Source organism: Melospiza georgiana, chromosome 3 (genome assembly GCF_028018845.1).
Source record: "Melospiza georgiana isolate bMelGeo1 chromosome 3, bMelGeo1.pri, whole genome shotgun sequence".
NCBI classification, from domain to species: Eukaryota; Metazoa; Chordata; class Aves; order Passeriformes; family Passerellidae; genus Melospiza; species Melospiza georgiana.
This window is the reverse complement of record NC_080432.1, coordinates 102143692-102167044: the sequence shown is the minus strand read 5'-3', so window position 1 is coordinate 102167044 and position 23353 is coordinate 102143692. Positions and strand designations below refer to the sequence as shown.

The following is a 23353-nucleotide window of genomic DNA, read 5'->3' as shown; positions in this document are numbered from 1 at the left end:
CAATACAGACTGTAGTAATCATGAGGCAGAGAAATGGCCAATATTCATGGACTTTCAAGAGTCACAACTGGCTACAGAAGATATACTGGATTTTGCAAGATCTGGTTGGAGAAACCTATAAATTTCTTGGTCTGTTTGGGCAGCAGTGTTTCCAGACAAATGAATAAAGTCTGTATAGGAGTTTTTGTTTTACTGTCAGATAAAAGGGATTGCAACTTTGAATGGTAAATGCTGATAACAGGAAATAATTAATGGTTTAATAGCTGGTCCTGCCAAAGCCCTGAAAGATAGGAAATCTGGGAAAGCCCACTGTACATGAGCACACTTTTCATGGCTTCGTCCATACATTTTGTTATTATATGTGGAACCAATAACAAAGTAAGTGAGCAACAACATTTAGTCTTCATTCTTATTTCACGAAATGACTTCACCCACTTAGTCTGCAAAAGCTAAGGCAAGAAAAGCCAAGGAAAGTCTCTTGAGTTTTCTAACCATATGATGTCTCCAAAAAAACCCTTGTCATAAAGCTGCTTCCTGTAAAGATCTCTGCATGGGCCAATTCTTAAATTCCCCAGAATTCTGAGCCTAATTTGAGTGCTGTGCTCAAGTGCTACACTTGTGTTTGAGCTGCTGTCCTCCCCTACCTAAGGCCCAGGACAAAAACAGCTTTAGTTCCCTAACAAATACAGCCAAAAACATTTGTTTTGCTTTCCACATGATGTAATAGTATTTCAAGTAACATCATAAGCACTTTCTAGAGACAGCCAGTGACACTAAGACTTCCCAGGAAAAAAAAACTACCCTTGAAGGCTCTTCCCTAGAAAAACAGAAACAAGAAAAGAGAAAGAAAAACAAAGTAACAGCAACTCTCTACATCTGTTATCCAACAATCTCAAAGTGTATTCTTATACATTTGTAATGTGTATAAGTAACTTGTAATGTTAAACTCATTTCATTAGCATGCTTTAGAGAAAACAGCTGTATGTAGGTAATTCTGCGGTTGAGAAGTCCAAGGTAAAAGGGAGTTGATTTGTCAAGCAACAGTGCACACAATGGAGAAATTAATGAAAAAGCCTTGGTTTGTAGTTTCCTGCTGTAAGTACTAGCACTAATTACTAATTACTAATTAGTTAGTACAGACTTTTCCTTAAAGTTCTGAATTAAATATTAACAAGGTAGTAATTAAGTAATTCACGGTCTGTTTGCTTTAGTGTTTGCATTACCATTAACTTTAGTATTGTAAATCCAAAATCTGACTCACTGATCTATAAACATCCTTCTAAATTAATCAGATACATCCTTTGCTTTCCTTCTATTGAAGTTAAATTATTCTGAAACCCCTTTCTATGCATTAATGGTATCCAAAGTGTAACAGGTGGAAAGAGAAGGTAGTGATGTAGTAAAATGCACTAATTGTATGTAATGCATTATTTTCTACAAGAACAAAAACATTATTGTCTCGAATTCCACTTTTGCATATTCCTTTAGATTGCTTCTACTACAGACCAGCCTCTTCCCTAGACCCCAGCAAGGTTTAAAAGAAATGCTACAGCCTGTAGTTAATCTGCTCCTGCAATGATCACCAATCAAGCATGGCTAACCATGACCCACTAACCAAATGAAGCAGAAGCTGGGTTGCACTTGTGTGTATTACTGTTAAATTACACCTGGGTAGGTTAATGTACAACACTAATGGGGCATTTTATTTCTTGTGTGGTGCAGCAGGAGCGTGCAGGCAATGGGCAGCCGCTCAAGGCAGTGGGGGCCATGGTCAGCATTAACCACGTCTGCAAGGGGCAAGAGGTTCAAGAGCTGTTTGGCTAGAGCCTCACTGCCTCCCACTTAAAGCACCATCAGGTCTTGGCTGACCCAGTCAGAGTCCATGGATGACTTCTGCACAGTTGAGTGAGACAACTGGCTTCCAGCAGACCCCAGGTCATTAACTCTGTTCTGAAACAATGCTGACTCCCCTACTTCATGCATGAAAAATAGAGAAAAATCTACATCATTGCTGCTACAGAATCCAGCACAGCATCTCATGAATCTACCACTGAGAACATGCTCAAATATTTTTTATTACAACACATTAAGCTAAAATCAATAGATTCATTTACTGAAATGGATTTAGTACTTCAGCGAACCAAGGGAAAGTAACACTTTTTAAAAGGAAGTGACATTTCATTACAGCATTTGGTTGTAAACTCACTGGCAGAAATTTTTCTGTATACCAATTAAACAGTAACTCACTGAAGTTAGTAACATAAAAAGCAATATTGCGTAGTTACAGTTCCCTTCCCAGTAAATGAAAACATCTACAGTTCTCAGCAATACAAATAAAGTCTCTGCACAACGGTTCTAACAATGCTGCCACATTTCTGATCTTTTCAAATATTTCAGAACTATTTTCCCTGAAGATATAATCTGCTATTGTCTCTACAATCAACCTTTTTTCGTTTGGAGAGAATCAGAAGTGGCAGTTTGAAAACTTCAATTTGCTGAAATATAATAGCACCGCTGAGTTCTGTTGTTCTTCACTTTCATTCTCACTTTATGCTAGAAAGATAAAACTGCAGTGGCTTTACTACTGTCAAATAAAAAGTAAATGAATAATGGTTTTGTTGACTATTACATAACAAGATATTGCACCACCATTAGTCAATTGAGTTTCAATATATATTTCTCTCTCAAAAGTGAAACTTTACCAATCCTATAATCATTCTGGAAAACTGCCAAGGAAAGGTATATGTGACCCTTGCAATATTAACTGTGAAACCAAATTTGATGAACAAAGAATTTATATATTTTAGTGTAAATGACATAAATAGAGAAACAAATTAACAATTCAAAAGGAAATAATCTTACCTGATTTACTGTTTATGTACAGCTTCATTTTCCCCTAGGATTAGTGCTTTGTAGATATCAAGGACATTTTTTGAATTTTACAAGTGCTATTTATCATTTCCTTGAGTAGATCAGCATCCTTCTACTTTTACTAGTATGAAATCTCATCTTTTCCCCTACAGGCCAGTCTTTCATGGGCATAATCTAGTTTAGATTATCTTCCTCCTTATTTAGAAAATCTTCCTCCTTATTTGCTAACCTTCTCTAAGAGCCACCAACTTTTTCATCAGAGCCCTAACAGACCCTAAACTTGCAGGACTTACCTGGTTTTTAAGACTTCTATTATAGGAGAAAAGTGGTGAAAAAACAGATATCTGAAAATCAATTACCAGTAGCTGGAGTGACAACTGAGCTATGGGACTTGTCTGTGGTGAATACTGTACTGGAAACGCTAACTTCCAGTTACAACAGATGTACAATAAGAATGTGGTTTTACTCCAGCCTTTAATCTCATACTTAGAGAAGTCCAGAGAGAAAGGCAAGAAAAGTATTTATGGCATTATATTAGTTACTTAAAATTCAGCTAGTTTCTATATGTAATTCACAGAGAGAGGCTGGCACCTCTAGAAAGTGATTGAAAGATTCAGTGGGGCAACCATCAGGCACTTTTTTAGAGTATCCCAGGCTCACCCTTGGATTCCACTGTTTTCCACCACCTACACAAGGAGCCTGCAGGGTCTATGGTGGCTGAAATTAGATCACATGACCTTCTTTATAGGTATTCTAATTAGACAGGATATTATCTACAACCCCGTTTCCTTTCAAGGCTGATATCCTGCATAATTATCTCATTTGGTATTTCTTCTACCTTCTGTGTTATTGTTTGCAATTCTATTCTTCTTCATTTATCTAAATTTAATCTGCATTTGCCTTTTACTAGCCCTAAACCAGCACAGTACCTCTCAATACAATAATTTTTGCCATCAACTGCTTTTTCGCCAATGTTATCAGTATCTGACATTTAAAATATTTCTCATTCATGATATTCACTATTCATTTTACATATACTATAAAGAAAGGTCTCAGAAACAATTTCCTAGTCTAAGAATTTCCCTATTATACCATCTCTCACCTTTTGCAACTTCAACATCTTGATTTATTCATGAGTAATTTATTTTAAAGACATTATCATCTGCATTTCGCAAAGGTACTACAAGTTCAAGCTCATTTATCAAGTTCAACCTCATTTGTTCAGTTCAAAATAATTCACCTCTAAAAAGCCTAATAAATTTAGATACTCTCTGCCTATAAACTGTACAGTAACAATTTGCTTTCTTTCTCCCCCCTCAAGCCTGATCTTGGCTGATGTTCTCATTTTTTAAAACAATAAACAACTAAGAAATTGTAAAAATGCCTAAAACATCTTTTGTTGTCCCTTTCAATTAGAATTAATTTCTCATAGAGTCTGACATTTATAATTTTACTTAGAATCTACTTTTTTATTTATTCTTTCTCTTTGACTGTTATCCATCCCACTGCCTTTATTTTGTTTGCTCCACTACCAACAAAAGCCTCTAATAGAAAATAAAAGATGAATAACTTATTTCAAAATTCAGAACAGATTTATAAAGAACAATTATGATCACAGACAGGGTATGAGATGAGTATTTTTTGATGAAAACAATAATGACATACAAATTTAGGGCACTACTTTTTCTGAGAAGACAATTATCTACAATAAGTTTCCTAAATTGCCTAAAACTCCTAGAAACTTGAGCACACTGCCATACTGTCTGAGTATTATATTCTAGTCAAAAGAAAATGCAAATGCAATCACATTTATGGAAACTAAGCGTGGGGATGTCTACATCAAAGGAAAAAACAGTCCCTACTGCCACTCACTCAAGCATAGGAGCTGGCCCCATAAACAGCTGCTGTCATCAAGGTATCCTCAATTATTCAGAACAAATTACACTCTCTATGTGCAGAGGCACACCCAAACCAGGTTTGACAATGCAGTTATAACAGAAGAACAGCTGCAGCAACAAATTACCATGTTCAAGAGCTTAAAATCATCATGGACAAATCATTCTCTCTGCCAGATGATTTTTGTAAAACATAAGAAAGCAAAACAAAAGACGCTGCCAACCCCAAATCACCCATGTATAGGAGCCAGAACACTCTCAAACACTGAAGCTTGTGAAATAACAATGTGACAAAGAGGACAAGGACAATAGCAAAGCACAACTTGCACTACAGCACAAGAAATCTGGCAGTTTTACAATGACTTGATCAGTTATTCCACTGTGGCAAGTACGAAGGCTCAAGGCAAAGCAGATGAGAAATATCTGCAATATCTATGCTCATCTATTGCTAAAACAAACCCTTCATTTCCAGGATCTTTCACAGCAATTTTTAGCTGGTAGTGAGCAATAACTTTATGGTTCAGAAACAGAGCTTAAGCCTTTTGTTTTGCCATCTTTTCAAAGTGGAAAATAAACGGTCTATTAATGTGATATTATAATGAGACATAATCTGCATGTTCTAATGCTCACATTTATCACAGTATGTTTCCATACCGCTGGCCACAGGAAAGCTACCATAAGAGCAATCTCTTTACCATTTTGAAAATCCAGTTTTCTGTTTGACTGTACCTCTCAGAATGGAATCTGTAGGGGGTCACTGGTAAATACTTGGAAAATTACCAGTAAGGTAAGAAAGCAAATGAATTCAAGAAGGAATGCTGAGACAAAAAAAAAAAAAAAAAAAAAAAAAACCACAAAAAATAAAAACCAAACACCCCTAATCTCATGACTTATCAAACAAGAGGAAATGGGAATCTCCAAATCAAACATCTCTAATGTGATAAAAAATGATCTTTGGCTTAATCTTGTGGATAGTATGACAAAAGTACCCCAACCAAAACCACTGAAGAAGAAATTATATTGGTCTCAGGGATTAGTTCTGGAGGCTTTTACAAGAGGCTTTTTCAAGGGGGTTGCTGCTGGAACAGGGGCCACAGACAAGACTGTAGGGGAAGGGAAGGTATGAATGTTAGATAGCCTGACTGACGGCCCAGCATATATGCAAGTGTTGTTTCCTCAGGTATCCTGTATTGTAATGCTGTTGCACACCCTCTTCCCTTACTAATGCACAACACTTACAAGCCATTTGACACATTTACAAAGTCTCTTGGCTCATTTACATCCAGCAGCTACTCACAGGCAGCTCTTCTTCCAGCCCTTTACTCCTGAGCTTTGCTCCTAATCTAGCTATTGCTGCCACTTTCAATTTCTTTTCTTCTTTGCTATATTTCTTTTTAAATTAGTTATATGGCTCTGAACAATCTATAAACCTCTTGAGTTTTAGACACATTCCTAAGAAGACCAGCTTCTCTCAGCTCCAGTTAGACTCACAAATTTTTAGATTAAGACAGAGATGCTTTATTTTCAACATATACCGCATACTCCATTAAAAAATCCATACTGTCATTATGGGGAAACAGCTGCAGAATGACTTCAAAGTAAAACACCCATCTTTCTTCTTCTAAATAAACATTTTAGTGAAGAAAACACAGCATGTTCTTCGAAAGAGGACCATAGGATCTCTGGAATATAATGCAATTCTAACTCTTAATGGAAAAAGAGTGCATCTTTTTGTATTTTTTGTGTTATGAGAAAAAAAGACACTTTCAAGGTAAACATATAACAAGAAAGATCCCAAGATACTGAGAATGGAAGTACTGAAAGCCTTGTATAATGCAAGCTGTGGTCACAGCCATCGGAAAAGATAAGAAGGAAGAACTGACGGGAATACTGCATGCTGAAATTAATTAATGTATGCTATTCAATCAGTAACAGCAGAGGTTCACAAACATCCAACTCTAAGGTTTCCCATAATATATCCTTATGAACTAGTTAAGTTTCACAGCAGTGACTGCTTATACTTTAATGTGCCACAGAACCTGAAAAATTCAGGTCAGAAGGGACACCCAGCCAACACCCAATCCAGCCTCCTGATCTAGGCTGGGTAACTTCAAAGATGAGTCAGGTTGCTCAGGGTCTCTTCCAGTTAAACTTTGAACACCTCCACAGACAGAGGTTTTACAGTGTCTTCAGGAAACCTGCTGCTGTGCGCCACCAACTTCAATGCAAATTTTTTCTTACATCCAACTGGAATTTTCCTGCTCATCCTTCCCCAGGCACCTCTGAGAAGTGTCTGACTTTCCTTTTTTCTGCAATCTCACTTCAGATGAAGGAGGATTGCAATGAGTGCCCCCTTTACCCCTCTCTCCTAAGCAAACCCTATTTCTTTAACCTCTCCATGCAGGCCATATGCTTTTCCCTTCACCATGACCCCCGCAGAGGTCACTCCAGAGGGGTGCCTTCTCCTGCCCCAGGGAGCCCAGAGCTGCGCAGTTACCCCAGGCATCTCTCAGAAACACTTGAGCAGAGAACAGGGACCTTCCTTGGGCTGCTGGCAATGCCCTGGCTAAGACAGCCCAAGGTGTGCTTGGCCTTTCCCAGGGCCACTGCTCGTGGCTGGCTCAGCTCAGCCTGTGGCACTGGGACCTTCAGTGCTGCTCTGCAGAGCTGCTGTGCAGCCACTCCAAGGCACCAGCTCACTCTGCCCCTGGTGCACAGCTCGGAATCTGCTGCTACTGAACTTGCTGAGGTTCCTTTCTGAGCACTTGTTTTTCTAAGCTTTTTGAGAAACGAGGTATGATCATAATGATTTTGTATGGCTAAGATGCATTTGTAAGCCCAAGAAAATGGAAGGCTTGAAAAAACTGCAATCTGTTTGTTTTTACAATACTCATGAAAAGCATTTGAAGGCTTTTTTTTTTTTTCTCTGCAGAGTTAACATAGAGGTAAATAGAAAACAACAAAAAATACCCAATAAATTGAGACCTAAAATCAATTAAACTATTTTTTTAACCTTTCCAGAAGGCTTAATTCACCCCATGCTTGCCAAGAACAAACTTGGATTTCTTTTCAAAAAACACTACTAGGAGCTGAAATAACAAAACCTGCCCCCAAAAACCCAAAAATTCAACAAAAAACCTCAACAAAAATCATATTCCTAAACCAAAAACAATTATTCTATGTTTCTCGCAGCAACAAGAGGAAACTGCAGAGGTAATACTCCTAATTCTGTGGACTTCTATAGAACACTGCATGCTTTACAGAGAACAATTTTTTCAAATGAATTCATAGCTTTAATCATAACAAAAAGCAAAATGGGGCCTGATCCATCAGAAGAGAGTGAATTTATAAATTATAGCTCATTAACATTTTGTTCTTAAGGGCAGCAATTGTGACAGCATACAGAATCACTGCTTCAGTTTTAGCAGTGCTAATGCAGATTTTATAGTTATTCTCTTTCTGTTTACATCACCAGTTCTAAGGCTGGATTTTTTTAAAAAGCATTTTATTTTTGCTCTTTAATATGTCTGCAGAGAATAAATATGTCCACTGACTTTTACTGTAATATAAATGCAAATATATAATATATTAATATTTATTTCTATTATTGGTGTCTAACACTCCTAGGCAGGACTGAGAGCTCTAATATTCCAGGATCTGTAGAAACACACAGGCAGTCAGGACCTCTTGCCCTTAAGTGAAGCAAATATGATTGAGAAAAGCTGCAACAAACAATGTCAAGATGTAGAGAAAGGTAAGGAAGAAATCAAGGGATAAAGAATTAAGTCATATGCTTTTTTCTTTCCTAATTAATTCTCAAAGTAGTAGTTCAAAAGTGCCTTTTTTTCAAAATGAGCTAAATTCTCTACCTTTAACAAACATGTAATTTAGGAATGAGCAGTTGGTGATTTTTTGCTAGCACCTTACATTTTCTAACTTGCAGTTTGTTCACTACATTCTCCCTAGCACCTCCCTCACCTTCTTTACAAGATATCAACTGTGAGGGTAGGGCAGAACCTCCCATGGATTCTGTTACTGCTCTCATGTATTCAGAATTCAGTTATTGAATATGTTCAGATTATTGTTTAGGACACAAAGAAAGGCATTTTGAGCTTGGGACAGAAGATTCCAAGATGTCTAAGTACTCTAGGTTCCACCAAGTTCACTCCAAGTCCTACGGTGTTCTCCTGAAAACCACCTTGCTGCTGAAAATTATTAACTTTATCTTTAATGTAAAACTTTTCATCATTCCTGCCAAAGGCAAACACAGTCCACAACCCTATGCCAGGTAACTTTTCATGTATCTCAGAGAACCCTGAAGATAAAAAAAAAATAGACGCTGAATTTGACCCAGTACTGTGGGTCAATGATGTGGAAATAGTGCAGAACAAAGGAAGGAGTGGAGAAGGACAGGTTCAGTCTCCAGAAGGAATTATCTCAGCATTGTATGACTTCCCATGAGTTGGAAGTGCACTGACCCATACAGACTTCCCACAAGAGTGTACGTTGTCATTCTACCAATAAACATTCGGACAAAATCCTAAATCCCCACTATAATGAGAAATTTATTTTGACATATTATCTCTCCATCAGCCCTATTTTTTTATGTTCTGGTGCTAAAACTGTTTCCATGTGTTGACTTCTGCATGACACACAAGTATAGGTGGTTACCACAAAAGACAGAATAATAAAAACAAAGAGAAGGATTTCCTTCCATGGTTTCTCAACAGCCCAATACTAGCATTTCCAACGATGCCCAGTACAGCTTCTGGAAGAAGCAAGTAGCAAGAGGATATGAAAATCCTGCTGTAACATCCCACAACACTCTATAAAACGTAAGAGCCACCCACCAGTTCTCTTGGAAGACTGTTAACAGTAATAAGTATATATAATTAATGTTGATTACTTTGTCCTAAAGATGCAGTTTGAACTTCAGTAGAGGCAGATTATACAGCTTTATCTTCATCCTGTGTGTTTTAATTTAGAGTGACTATGTTTAATGAAATGTAGGGACTCAGATTACCTGGATTTATCTTCTTTCACAATTACCAAATAATGTAATTATCACATTCCTTCTCAAAACTGTCAAGGTATTTTCAAGGTATTTGTTCCTAGTGGAGGTTGGATACAGATCTGTAGCTCTGAAAACATTCCTCAGCTTTCAGAACAAAATTATTTCTGTCCAGGATAACACATTTGCTGTCCTATCATTACTTTCCTAGCTAAAAATAATTTTCTCACATTTTTCTTCCCCTCACTGTCCATGTTAACTCTGGTAATAAGAAGATGAAACAATCCTTCTCTGACACTATCTTGCTAAGCTAACGAAGGTTACAGCTATTTGTCTTTAATTTGACAGGCCACTGTTCAAGCTAGTGATGTCTCTTTCAGTTTGAAATTACTTGTCTTCAATGTGAACAACCAGAACCAAACACTTAGAGATAAATCAGCACTTCTGTTTTCTCAGGAACACCTCACTTCAGAGATTCTAGGGCTATACCATCTTCAAGCTGAAGACATGATTTCCCTAGGTCATATTCTATGGTATTTCACATCACATAAAACACAGTAACAGCACAAAACAGTAAGAAGGGGAGATAGACTACAAAAACAAAATTCAGGGTATGACTTGACCATGATAAATGAGAAATTCTTTTGCTCTACTATTTGCTCTGGTAGTGGACACAAAAATCTCTGTGATTATGTATGAAAGTCCAGTAAGCAAAGCATCAAAAAATTAAGACAGCAACGTACTCTTAGTGGCTGTCAGCAGGTTCAAAAGGAAAACTTTTAAACATTTTTTGCTAAAAAACTTTACAGACCACACTGCTACTATGGAGCTGTGTCTGGACAGCAATTTATTGCATGGTGAAAGTTGGACTAATCCTCTCTCTACATTTGGAGTGGTCTGAAGTGCTGTACCCTAAACAAGGGTATCCCAAGCTTTGGGATCACTCATTCCTAGTAGAAGCCATTATCACTCAGGGAAGAAAAACATGCTAGCTTCAGTTGAGAAATCAGCAGTTTATCCTACCTTAAAAAAATAACCTCTTAAGAACAGCGAGACCATAAATTCATTCCTGTTCCCTCTTCTTCAGGAAAGGATTGTTTGGTAAATTGTGGCCAATCATTTCAGTAATCAGCTACAGAGGTTTCACATTGCTGCAGGAGCCATGAATTATGTCTGACCTGGTTCTGAGACATCAGTTCATCCCAGGTGTTTGGACAAAGGTAAGGCAGCTACGTTCATGAGGTTTCAGCTCATGGTTCAGCTCATGGGAACATTACTGTAAATTATCTGAGGCGCTGAGCTATTGCCTGCAGATCTTAAAGTGAAGGTAGATGGATTTGTATCTGGAGAGTCTACAGGTTCTGATTTGATATGATCAAAGAAATTATTTTGGGATGATTACCTGCTGTAAGGCCTCTCTCTGGCAGAACTTTATAATGCTTTAACATGTTTTAAGTTAAAAGTGTATTTGCTGAGGGAAAATGAGGCAGCTGGACAAATAATAGCTTAGAACCAAACTACAATTCTGGAGTGCAGGTGGTCAGCTTAGCTGTCTCAGCAATCAACAACACTGTTCTCAAGTTTAATAAAATCACAGATTAGGGCTATTGACGTGCAGGTCAGAGCAGAGATCTTGATTCCTTGCTAGTCCTTGACAGCAAGACTGTGTAACCACAGCAGCAAATTCCCCAGAAGCAAACTTAAAACTCAGAATCTTTCCACTGGGATCCTATAATAAAAAACAAAATACTAACAACACATTATTATTTTCAAAATATTCTTTTCAATATAACTGTCCTCATATTCTATCAAATCGAACAATTCTATTTTGAATAAAGTAGTAGTTACTATGAAACTTTTAATAACTACTCTTAAAATACTAAAAATAAAGCAGTAGTAATTAATCTTTATTTAAATGGTAATTTAATGTGCTAAGAAAGCCAAAAAATGAAACTAGTCATTAGCTCATAGTAAAGACTGCCAGAAGCCTCATGACTTATTAATAATGGAGAACACAGTGTACTGAACCATTTCCCCTAACCCCTGAAGCTACTAGGAACTGAACCACAAAAACTGACAATCCTAATACATTGATCAAGCAGTATGATTTTCTTTATAGATATAATTACTGCATATAGTGTAGCTAGGTTTTCATTGTAATCTATTGATCAACTCTCAAGTTTAAAAACAATGTGTCATAAAACCCCAGTAACATCCCCTTCCATTGGGCAATTATTATGTATACTGAGACAATAGATTTAGTTACGTCTATTAAACACAAAATTTCTATGATAAAGTTTTTGCTTTAATAGCATCCCTGTTAGCAAAAAAAATACTAACAATATTTAGGGAAAAAATATAAAAGAAATATAAAAAGAAAGCTTGCCAGTTAATTCCAGCTGATGACAATACTTTACCTTCTTGATCAAGATTATTACTTACAGAAACCTTTTTCATTACATCAAATTTTCAAGAGGTGTTTAATAAATAAGAAAACCACTGGTCCTAAACCACTTAAGATCCAAAGAAAGCTGCAAACCATTGCATTGCTCCAGACATCTTTGAAAGAAAGCAGAAGTGACAGTAACCACCACTATTACTACTACTAACATACCTTAAATGGGAGAAGATACTGAAAGCCAACATCTATGGTGAAACTATTCTACAATACCATTGAATGGATGTTGGAATGAAACAATAACTTAGAATAATTTTATTTAGAAACAAAATTCAATTTTTAAAAGTAACTAGCCTCTATTAAATTGATTCCTTCAATATAACTTTAAAGCACATTCCCCTTGGGAAAAAAATTAGAAGCCGTTACCATAGCAGAATTTTGAAATAATTAATTGTCTCATAAGCTAACTGAAACAGTCATCATTTATACAAGTCACTGAACTTACTGAAACTCACTAAATATTACCCTAGAACAAGAGCAATCATAAACACTGTGCAAAAATGTAAATGTTCTATGATAAACTCTGTTCAAAATAGCGACACAAAAAATCTCACAATACCAATGAACTAGCAGATTATTAGAAGAGTTAAGTTCCAGGCAGATCCCTCTAGCCAGGAAAACTCTTTTTCCCCATTTCTTCTATCCATCTGCTACCAGATGCAAGATTCAAAAGCTCCAGGAGTGAATGATTCACATTTCTCTTGCATAATGAAGTACAGATATCCAACACCTATCACGCACAACTACTGATACCACTGAAAGCAAGTTGAGGAGGAGGATCAGGTAATTTCAGTTAATCTTATCAGTTCAGCTATGTCTCAGAAACATTATAAATATTAATATATATTAATGAATTATTGATATAAGAAAGAAAGACTTGGAAAAATCATCCTAGAAGAGACATTACTATTTCAAACTCTTTTCCCAGAATCACCATCTACAGTTCTTCATCATCAAAGACATTGCTACAATTATCTCCTGCAGTTTTGGAAAGTCAAATGTGTTTTCCTTTTGGGAAGGGATACTTTGATAAGGAGCTTTTCTTTTTGCACTTTTGTAAATGCATATAAACTGAAACATGAATATATGAGCACTATACATGACTAGTATATATGAGTTTATATGTTATTATGAATATTTCAAAGACCTGGTAACATTCTGACTTGTCCAACTGAAAGTACACTAAAATGCACTGGAAGTACTGCTGTCTAATAATGGTCCACTTTGAGTAATAAATCTACACTGGCAGAGGACTGTAGTGGTTTGGGGCATTCCTTAATGCATATATTTGGCAAAAAATGCTGTGTCTTAATAGAATACGTAATACTTGGGATGTTTGAAAATGAACATGAGTGGGTAATTTATACAACAAGAGGGACCAATCTATCACACAGTGTGTAAAAGCATATTTGAACTAAAAGGTTATAGAAACTCTGCCTTATATATATTCAAGGACCATACGTAGTTCCCTGGTCTTTTAACTGATGGGATCATTAGCAACAGCATATTAAACACCTGAAGAAGTGCTGGGGGCAGAATGAAAGAAACCTGTGTCAACAGTTATGAAAGACCATCGTACATCTCCAGAGTACATAAACTTCTTTTTGCACCACAAACTCTCAGTGTGAGTTATTACTCCCTTTTTCTTTTTTTGGTGTTGAAGATCTCTATAAAGGTGTGACACCATCACTCTATACCAGTTCCTCCTGTTGCCATGCAGCAAAAACCAATCTAGAATCTCAAGCAATCAGAGAGAAGCTTCAATTTCAAAAGCTTTTTGTCTTTGTTAACTACATGCCATTTCCCAGTTCAAGGTAATAATAATCCACACCAATCAGCTCACCACTGCAGCATTGTTTTTAGCACCAGAAGCAGAGCAAAGTAAAGCAAAGCAAAGCAAAGCAACAGTGTGCAAACATACATCCATATACATCCCTATAGCTCCAAAAATAAGTTATATTTTATAGAGTGCATCTTGTGGGATTTGCTTATTCAAACTTATCATTGTAATCTCCAGTAATTAAGTGGAAAATAGGCTTTGTTTTTCAAAGGCAGCAACTGAAATTTATTCTGATTATCCACTTAACCTATTCTGTGGCAAATGCAACATTTAGGATGAGACTACACGAGTTATATATTACCAGAAAGTCCAGTATTAACTTACTCAAATTAACTGTACGTCAGGTATTTACCAAGCATGGTCCCATGTATAAAGAACTGCAGACACAAAAAAAAACGCTATTGTGCCCATATCTTCAACAGTATGCCATCCCCTATTCTAAAAAAAAACAACATAGAAATACAGAAGGGTATGCAAAATACAAAATTGATCAGAGATACAGGTAGGATTTCAGGAGCAACTAAATAAATTAAGTTCCTGTGGTCTGGAGGGTGCAAGACTGGGTAACGTGGAGGGGATGATAAAGATCAGGAATAGAGAATGGCTGCTCATCACTTCTCTTGATATAAGGGCTAGGTTGAACCAAAAAGAATAATTTGGCAATAGATTCAAAAGATATAAACTAATACCTTAACTCACAATGATAGTATGGCTTTGTATGTTGAAAATTTAGTGGAAAATCCTCAAGCACACTGAGGGAGGGAAGTCCAGGTGAGTTATTAGGCACCAGGATGCAGGTACCACTTCCAGCAGAAATGATGCTGCATGCCAACTGCAGGAAGCTGTCAGCATGCTCTGTCTTTGTCCTGTTAGTGCCCTCTTTCCCTAAGCATTTGCAAGTGGCCTGCCACCCAGTCCTGCAGCTGGATCCTGTACAGCATCTCTGCAGCTCTCCTGTGAGCACAAGGGCCTCTCCTTGGCCCAAAGTATTAGGAGGGGTACCACTGCTGACTGCAAGCAGCAGAAAACTAATGGGGTATTCACCTCTTCTCTCTCACTTCCACCCAGGGAACTTAAACTCTTCCCAGCCATGGGAAAAAAAAATCCATTTTGCTACTTAATATTCTTATAAGCAGCTGGAGCAGGCAGAAAGGATCCTCGTTTAGAACAGGAGAACAGTTAACTCTTATAAAGCTTTTAAAGAAGCACAGGTCTGAAGAGGTATCAACAAAAGTATACAAGGTTATTTTTGAAGAAACTTCTAACAAGCTGTTTCATGCAAGTAACATTTTAATTGTTTGGTTATTAGCCAAACTGAATAATACACACGTAGGAACTGGGGAGATGAATGAAAGGGAAATAGGAAGATGAAAAGCATGCATTTCTTATTTTAAAATACTTTTAATACAGTATTAAGGTTTAAATTGTAAAATGTATTTGCTAGATACAGTTGGGAATACTGTTTAGTAACATAATTAGGGATGGCAAAAGAACACATCTGAGTTTTCAAAATTAAGTTTCATTTTGATATAAAACTAAAATAGGGTTTTTAAAATTCTGAAGCACAAGCATATACACATGATGGAGGGAACAATGCAGCCAAGAGTAGCAAAATATGTAATAATTACAGGTATCATCTAAGACATGGGAACATTTCAGCATTCTGAAACAGATAACACATTTCCACATTGCAGTGTAATGGATGACATGCTAATGCCTCCCTCTCTTTGTTCTAAGGAAAATAGCAATGACACTCATCACAATCAGTCCATATATACTTGTAGAACATTTTTGTTTGCAAGTGACATGGCAATAACTAATTAGCAACTGGCAATTAGAAACAGGAAGCTATTATAGGTCCTCTGAAGAAAAAGAAACAGTAAGTCATAAAAAGCAAATTATTTTCCAGCAATTGTATGAGTCTTTCATAATAAATCTAATAATACTGGGAAAACAATCTGTGCTTTTTACTGCAGTGCCTTCCCTGTCAAGGATCACTTAAAGAACTACAGGGCTTCAAAAGTAGCTTTGCTTTGAAATATCTCTGACAAGAAAACCTTCTGGTAATTAAACCAGAGTCAAAATTAATCAGAAGATGATTGGAAACACTAAACTTCTTTGACAAGTTAAGAGTACAGATTAAACCAAAAGCAAATCCAGAATATTGTAAACATAACCAAAGCAGCACTATTTCCCATTGTTTTTCCTGAAGCTATATTGATAACTTGAAGTCCTGAAGTTCTCTAAATCATACAGAAATGAAATAATTGAAACAGCCCCCTTCCCCCCAGCTTATTATTCATACCTTAATTTGTGCAAAAGGTCTGTCAAAGTTTCCAACATAAAGAAGACCAACATTCTGGGTGAGTAGCCTAAAAAATGAAAAGAATCTTTTAAGATATCACTTTACATCCATAAGTTTCTTCTGCATCTGCAGTAATTGTTACCAAACCCTAGCAGGGCACCAATCTTTACCACGATAGCAAGAGCTACCCTTGCAAATCTGGTTACAAAATTCTGTGTGAGCTACTACAAAAAAGGAAAATTTGCATTAAAGATGGATGCACACCAGTAATTTGTGTTTATGTTCCAAGCAGGTCTTCAAAAAAATCATTTCATAGGCTTCTTTGTGATGGATGCCACTCAGTAATGTGGGAGAATGGCAGGTATGAGCTTTTACTTTTTATTAGAAACCATTAGAGACAAAGAGAGAGCAAGAGAAAAAGAATTATAAACACACATTCAGAGCAGCAAGCCCAAGAGTTATAACAGATTAGGGCACATAAAAGTATGCACAGTAATACAAAAATGATGTCACTACAAGTAGAAAAATATGAGAGAATCTCTGTAACATTGCCTAATGGTTTGCTAAATAAAAAGAGCCCCAGATACAGCTCGAGCTTACTGTTCTCTTCAAGTCTTAATAAAGTTGTTGCATACACCACCAAGATCCAGAGGGACAGTTGGATAAGTGTCTCAAATGCCTGTTCATACTTCTGGAAAAGGGTTTGATTTCTGCAGATATTGTGCAAGTCAATGTTATCACTACATAAACTCCAAATTCCAGAGGAGCGTTAGGGCACTGCTGTTACAAACAGGCTGACAAGAACATCACTGGCCAGCAAAAAGGGCAGGAGAGCACTGTTCTGTTCTGACTACATAATTACAATGTTCCTCTTGCTATGCAAAGGCCCAGCAATCATTCCCTCCATTTTAAAGCCTCATAAGCATTGCACTGAAATACAGGTTCTTCATAATAATGAGAAAGTTTTTGGTTACAAACCCTGGAAAGAGTTTCTGTTTTGATTAACAGGGACATTGAAAACCCATCATACACCTCAGTAGCCCCAAGTTTTCATTAAATGCTGGTTATTTTCTATTTTCTTTCAATTTTACATCCCATTCCCTCTAGCAATAGGGCCTCACAAAAGAATTAAATTAAATAGTGAGAAATAAGTATAACTGTATGCATCAGTCAGTTAAAGTGATGAAGTGATGACATTGAGGTATCTCTTTCTTACATTATTAAGCATATATATATATATATATATATATATATATATATACACACACACACACACATAATTAATACTGAGGGTTTTTTTTTAATAACTAAGCCACCTGTCATTTTCAACTCATTTCTCACCATTGCTAGGCCTGTTTTCACAAACAAAAGAAAACAGCCACTTAGATGGCAACAAATAATTTTGAGCCCACAGAATGTACATACCTTAGTATGACCCTGATTCTTCCCAGTTCTGACAACCATGTGATATATATGACTTTAAACTGATTGACCAACAGTGGGAACTGGTGGGACTCAGCAAAATTACAAAGTCAAAAGATTCACGCACATAAAACAGTTAAGTAAGAAGAGGTGTTGAACTATCACTCTGCAAAAACCTTTCTGTAATTAGATATGGTATACAAAAGTTTCCAGTGCACTGACAGAAATACCCCAAAAAAGAAGAGACCAGTAAGGATCAGACCACATCAGCCACAGTACAGACAGGAAAGTGAATTCCTCCCTTTCCCTATCAGTGTGCCAGTCTCCACCAGAAAGACTTACATTGTTAGGCAATGGTTTAGCAAAGGTATAATATGTACATCAGGATAAGCATACTGAACTCATTTTCAGTCACAGTAAGCCAAATTTATTCAGAACTCAGGTGTCTGAAACTGGAAAATCCAGCATATTGAGCTAACTTTCTCCTAGAGCTATAAAGCAAGATCAGAAAATATTTAATGGTTTTCTAAATAGAAAGAAACATAAGGGAAGTAATCAGCAAAGGTTTTAAGAGGCTACCAAAAGAATTCAAGGTAGGACATCATATTTCAGAGAGAGGCACCTTAAAGCAACAACTGCACATAATTATCATAAGACAGAAAAGAAGATAGTCTACTAGCTGTTTTTCTAGTAAGGGACCTTAAAAAAGACAGGACATTCAGTGTGATAATTCCCATGTGGTTATACTTCATGTTTTCTTTACCAAATAAAAATGCAGGACTATTAAAAATCAAAGGCTTTAGGATTGCTTTAATTAGAAGTAACAAACATCCAGGGAACCTTAAGACTGGTCTTTCCAGGAGACTGCCCAGCTGTCTACACAGTTTTAAGATGCTATCACTGATGTATGCTCCAAATGAACTGCAAGACTTGGCCTCCTTAATAAGACTGATATTGACACAGTACAAGCTGATTACTATTCATTCATCTTTCACTGCCTCTGCTAAAAAGTAATTTACTTACACCTTTTTATTTGTACTCACGTGGCACTTCAAAAAGCAATGTTAATGCAATGTTAGGAAAATGTTTAGAAGTTATTTGTAGCTCTCTCTTCCTTAAATAAGAGGTTGCATTCTGTATTTCTCTAGTTTGCACATTCCTATTGAGTTCTGTAGTTCAAAATTATACCACCAACACAAAAACAGTTTCCACTTAAGAACTCAAGAAGGTTGAAATGAGTGCCCCAATATGAAATATCCATGCTTTATGCCCCTAAGTGGTCTGAGCAATTAAAAAAATACCCAAATCTCATCACTAGTCTAAGCTCTTTTAGTCTGGGTGTTTCTTAGTAGCATAATCTCTCTATTTCAGAGGTTGAGCTCACACAGAAGAGCCAGGAGAAGTAAGCAGGATGTGACAGGAGTCACCACTGAGGCTCTGAATAAGTCAAGCTAGTGCAAGAGTGTTACCATCACCACAGCAGCCACCAGTGGTAGTACCAAAAAGCCATGTGCCATTGAGGAAGTGGGCAACAGAGAGGAGTATGTGCCAAACTCCATCTCACCCAGAGAAACTCAGCACAACTGACCTCTAAATGACACTTAGATGTACCTCCCACCAGTCAGAAAGTTCAAACTATGCATAGCTGGTTTTGGAGTTCTTTACCACGATACCAGAGTGTACTTTTAAGTACCTAAAATTAACTTTCGATTATAAACATTAATGTGTCTCAATTGATACAGATATTCTCTCCTAATACTCTCAACTAATTACCCTTTGCCTTTAAAGGCTTCCCAATGGTAAGCAGGGTTGGCAGGGAAGCACTTTTATGCCAAAGCTGTCTTTTAAATGTCACTCTATTTCTTACTTAGCTTAACAATTGCACAGTTCTGCTCTTAAAACACCATCAGCAGTACTCAACACCAAACCCTGACAAAAGTTGGACATCACTTTTAATCAGCTAAAATCAATACCAGGCGATGAAACAGTGATGACAGCTTCACAGCACAATTATTACCTTTGAATGTCACTTCAAATAACGACCTTAAAATCATGAGGAACAATAATCAGAAATACAAATGCTTTCTGGCACTTCAACACATATTATTTTTATTGATTTTTATTTAAGAATATGTAGCAATATACAAAGTTGCCTCGCTTACAGACTGTCATATATTTTATTTGTAGTCTCTTCCATTCAATACATTATCCATACAATTCCCATTTTTTTCTGTACATTGAAGGAAAGAAACATGACTCCAAGAAACAGTAGCTCTTTAAGATGTGCTGTCCATGTTACATAACACTCCATGCTTTCTTCTCCTATACACCCAAGTGAGCAGACCTCTAGCCCAATATGCCAAATATGTTAGGGCTGCAGAGTTATATTTCAATGCAAACTACATAAATACCCCAAAAGTGTCAGGACAAACCATTTCAGAGTTTTGACAACATAATATCAAGGTCTTAAAGGCCCACCCAGTACCAAGAAAATGCTGCTACATAGTTATCCCTAAACTTCCCTAGATTTGGTCTTTTCTGGGATATAAACACACACAATGTTTTCAAAATCCAAGCTGCAGGAGCCAAGTACTGCTGTTTGTGGGGGAAGCTGACAATAGGAGTAGGCACGGTCAGGCCAGGTGAGCCAAAAAGTGTGGTGGCAACAATGACAGTGGTTAATGCAAATAAACACAGGAGAGGATAAGAAATTGGGTAAAAAGAAACTTGGAGTAAGGCACTGTTGGGACAGCAGGGGATGTAGAACACAAGGGATGAGAAAGGTATAATGGAGTGAAAAAGCAGCCCTCTGGGTTAGAAAGCACTGGGGTAGAGCTCTGGGCTGGAGACCAAAGGATTAGAGAATGGGAGCAGCAGAAACTGATCTACCAGAGAGTTCATCCTCCCTGAGCACAGCTGACCTTGTCTGGGGGCTGGGACATTGCCAGCACTATTGCTCCTCCTGCCTCTGGCCATGGGACTGACCCTTGGCTGTGGACTTTATGAGGGCAGCACGTTTCAAAGAAGCCTGATCATTTCTTCTTCTCCACACACTGTCTGTTCCTGCTAACTTACTAATACATGTTAAGATGAAGGTGGATTACCCCTTTAGTATCTAAAGGGGAAGGACAATAACAGAGCTAGAGAGGAACTTTTTACAAGGGTCTGTCGTGATAGGACATGGGGAAATGGCTTTAAACTGAAACAAGGCAGATTTAGATTAGGTATTAGGAAGAAATTCTTTCCTGTGGGGGTAGTGAGACACTGGAACAGAGAAGCAATCCATCCCTGGAAGTGTTCAAGACTAGGATGGATAGGGTTTTGAGCCACCTGGTCTAGTGGGTGGTGTCCCTAACCATGGCAGGCAGTTAGAACTTTATGACCTTGAAGGTTCCTTTCAACCCAAACCATTCTGTGATTTCAAGATAATACTGACAAAAAATTCAGGAACTGCTCACCAAGCCACCAATGCTCCAGCCCTTAAGTAGTATTTTGTGAAGGCAGAAAAGCAGGCGCCAAAGAGTTCCTTCATTTTTTTGGGGAGGTGTACCTTGAGGACACCACTACAGCTTGATCTGTACCCCAAATGCCCATCCCTTCCAACTCAAAAGCTGCCTTGAAAATCCACTCAGGTTATCTAAGAGGACCACCCAAACTAGAGCTGAACACATTAACTTCTGAGTGGTTCATACACAAAGCAGCGGTGAGTTTGCCTCTAGGCTACCTAACACTGCTCTGCAGATTATGGAAGGAGGTTTCCAAAAAGGAGCAGAGCATAAGGAGCATATGCTTCCATAAAGCAGCAGAGAAATAAAGGTGCAGGGAGGAGCCAGGAGCCTCTACCTCTCACAGGAGGAAGTTACTGCAAATTAGCTGAACACGGTAATTTGCTCCTGAGCGAGGCAGCAGCTCCTGCGCTTGCTCTGGTGAGTGCAAGACTGGTCACACATTGTGCAGGGACACAGACAGACCTGCAGCTCTTGCCAAGAGCACAGGGGTCAGAGCGGCTTGAAAAGCAGGGAGTATGGAGTGAAAAACACAGTGTATGCAGCAGGAGGGCTGAAAAGGGGTAATTGGCACTGGAAAGGTGGAATGTGTGGAAGGAAAATAATGACCAATGAACAAACATATGGCTTGGGGTGTCTGGTTTCTCAGGAAGAAAGCTGCCCTGCAACAGGCAGTGGTGGGCACAGAGCTGCCCACAGCAGTGCTTCAGTTACTCACTAGCCCTAGGAAAGAGAACATTCAACTTCTTTATATTTCAACAAAAGCGCTCACAAAATCCCAGAACTGATGACAATTTATCAAAAAATAATGTCTTGCAGTATTTTATTAAGCAATCATAAAATTTAACTTGACAAACAGTATGTTTGAAGAGTAGGTCAGTACTCCACATAAGTCAAGCAGTTTCATACTTTAACTCTAATGGTTTATGCTTGCTGGTTTGCCTGTTTCACCAGCCGCCCGAGCACCTGACCCTAGAGGAGTTTCACTCTAGCTAAGTTTGTGTTTGTTTTTAGGAGTTTGGTAAATGCTATAGCCTGCCACCAAAGCTTTGTTGGATGCAATAAAACTTCACTGTTGTATTTTATAATCACAAAGGTATTTGAGGGCATGCAAAACTGCAGTAACTTCCAAAACTCATCTTGATGCTGTGCATCTGTCTCTGCTTGTAATGACAACATGGATGGAATTGACTGCTTTCTGCAAAGGATGAGAGGCAGCTTCTGCTGCGGCCTGCTCTCTTACCTGAAAGAACTCTCTCCAGATCAGACAGGTTTTTTCTGGTTTATACAAACAGTGGATTGATACCTGAAACATCCTTGGTGTCTGCTTGGAGGGATCGCATTCTATGAGAAATTATTAAAGAGGAATTCCACTGATGAGATGATGAGATAAAGGGATTAAAACACATAGACTACGTCCACTTTACAGGCCGAAGCAGCAAAAAGCAGCTACACTGGCACTGGGAACTGATGCAACAACTTCATCCTTTTGATGCTGTGGGCAGATTTGCACTCTTCACAGAGGTTGGTAGTGAAAAGATTTCAATCCTGAGAAGATGTGTGCCAAAACTGGAATAGTTGTGAAGCAAAATGGAAAGAAAAAATATCCTGACACCCAGTTGGGTTATTGACCTTTCTGCACATCTGCATCTTTATTGCTAAGACCACCTCAGTGTACAGATCCATGATTGATTAGGGCCAAAAATGCAACACCCTGTTTTGAATATAAATTGGAGAGTCAGAATATAATTTTAGGAAAATCCATGTCACCACAATGACAGTCTAAGTTCCCATATTTACAATAGCTATATAATGGGGATTAATATTAGTTATGTGTCATTTGTGTGATAAGCATATATAAATACTATACTGATATGCTCTGTATGTGCTTTTAACTGTCTCTGAAAATCAATCTGGATGCATTTGCACATTTTGGGCAGACATGACTGACAGAAGTCATGAACACAGATGAACAGCAGCCCTGACAACAGAAGTAACACCACTGTAAGTTAAGTAACTGTATTTTCAAACACTGCTTGAATGTT

The 23353-nt window shown here is 37.7% G+C and overlaps 1 protein-coding gene across 1 annotated transcript in view; it reads right to left on the bottom strand.

Moving 5' to 3' along the window:
- RNGTT (RNA guanylyltransferase and 5'-phosphatase) overlaps positions 1-23353 on the bottom strand; it is a 168890-nt gene that overhangs the window by 17540 nt on the left and 127997 nt on the right. Inside the window, exon 14 of the mRNA XM_058021363.1 lies at positions 16381-16447. Coding sequence (XP_057877346.1) covers positions 16381-16447 — 67 coding nt within the window. The remainder of the gene's footprint in view (positions 1-16380; positions 16448-23353) is intronic.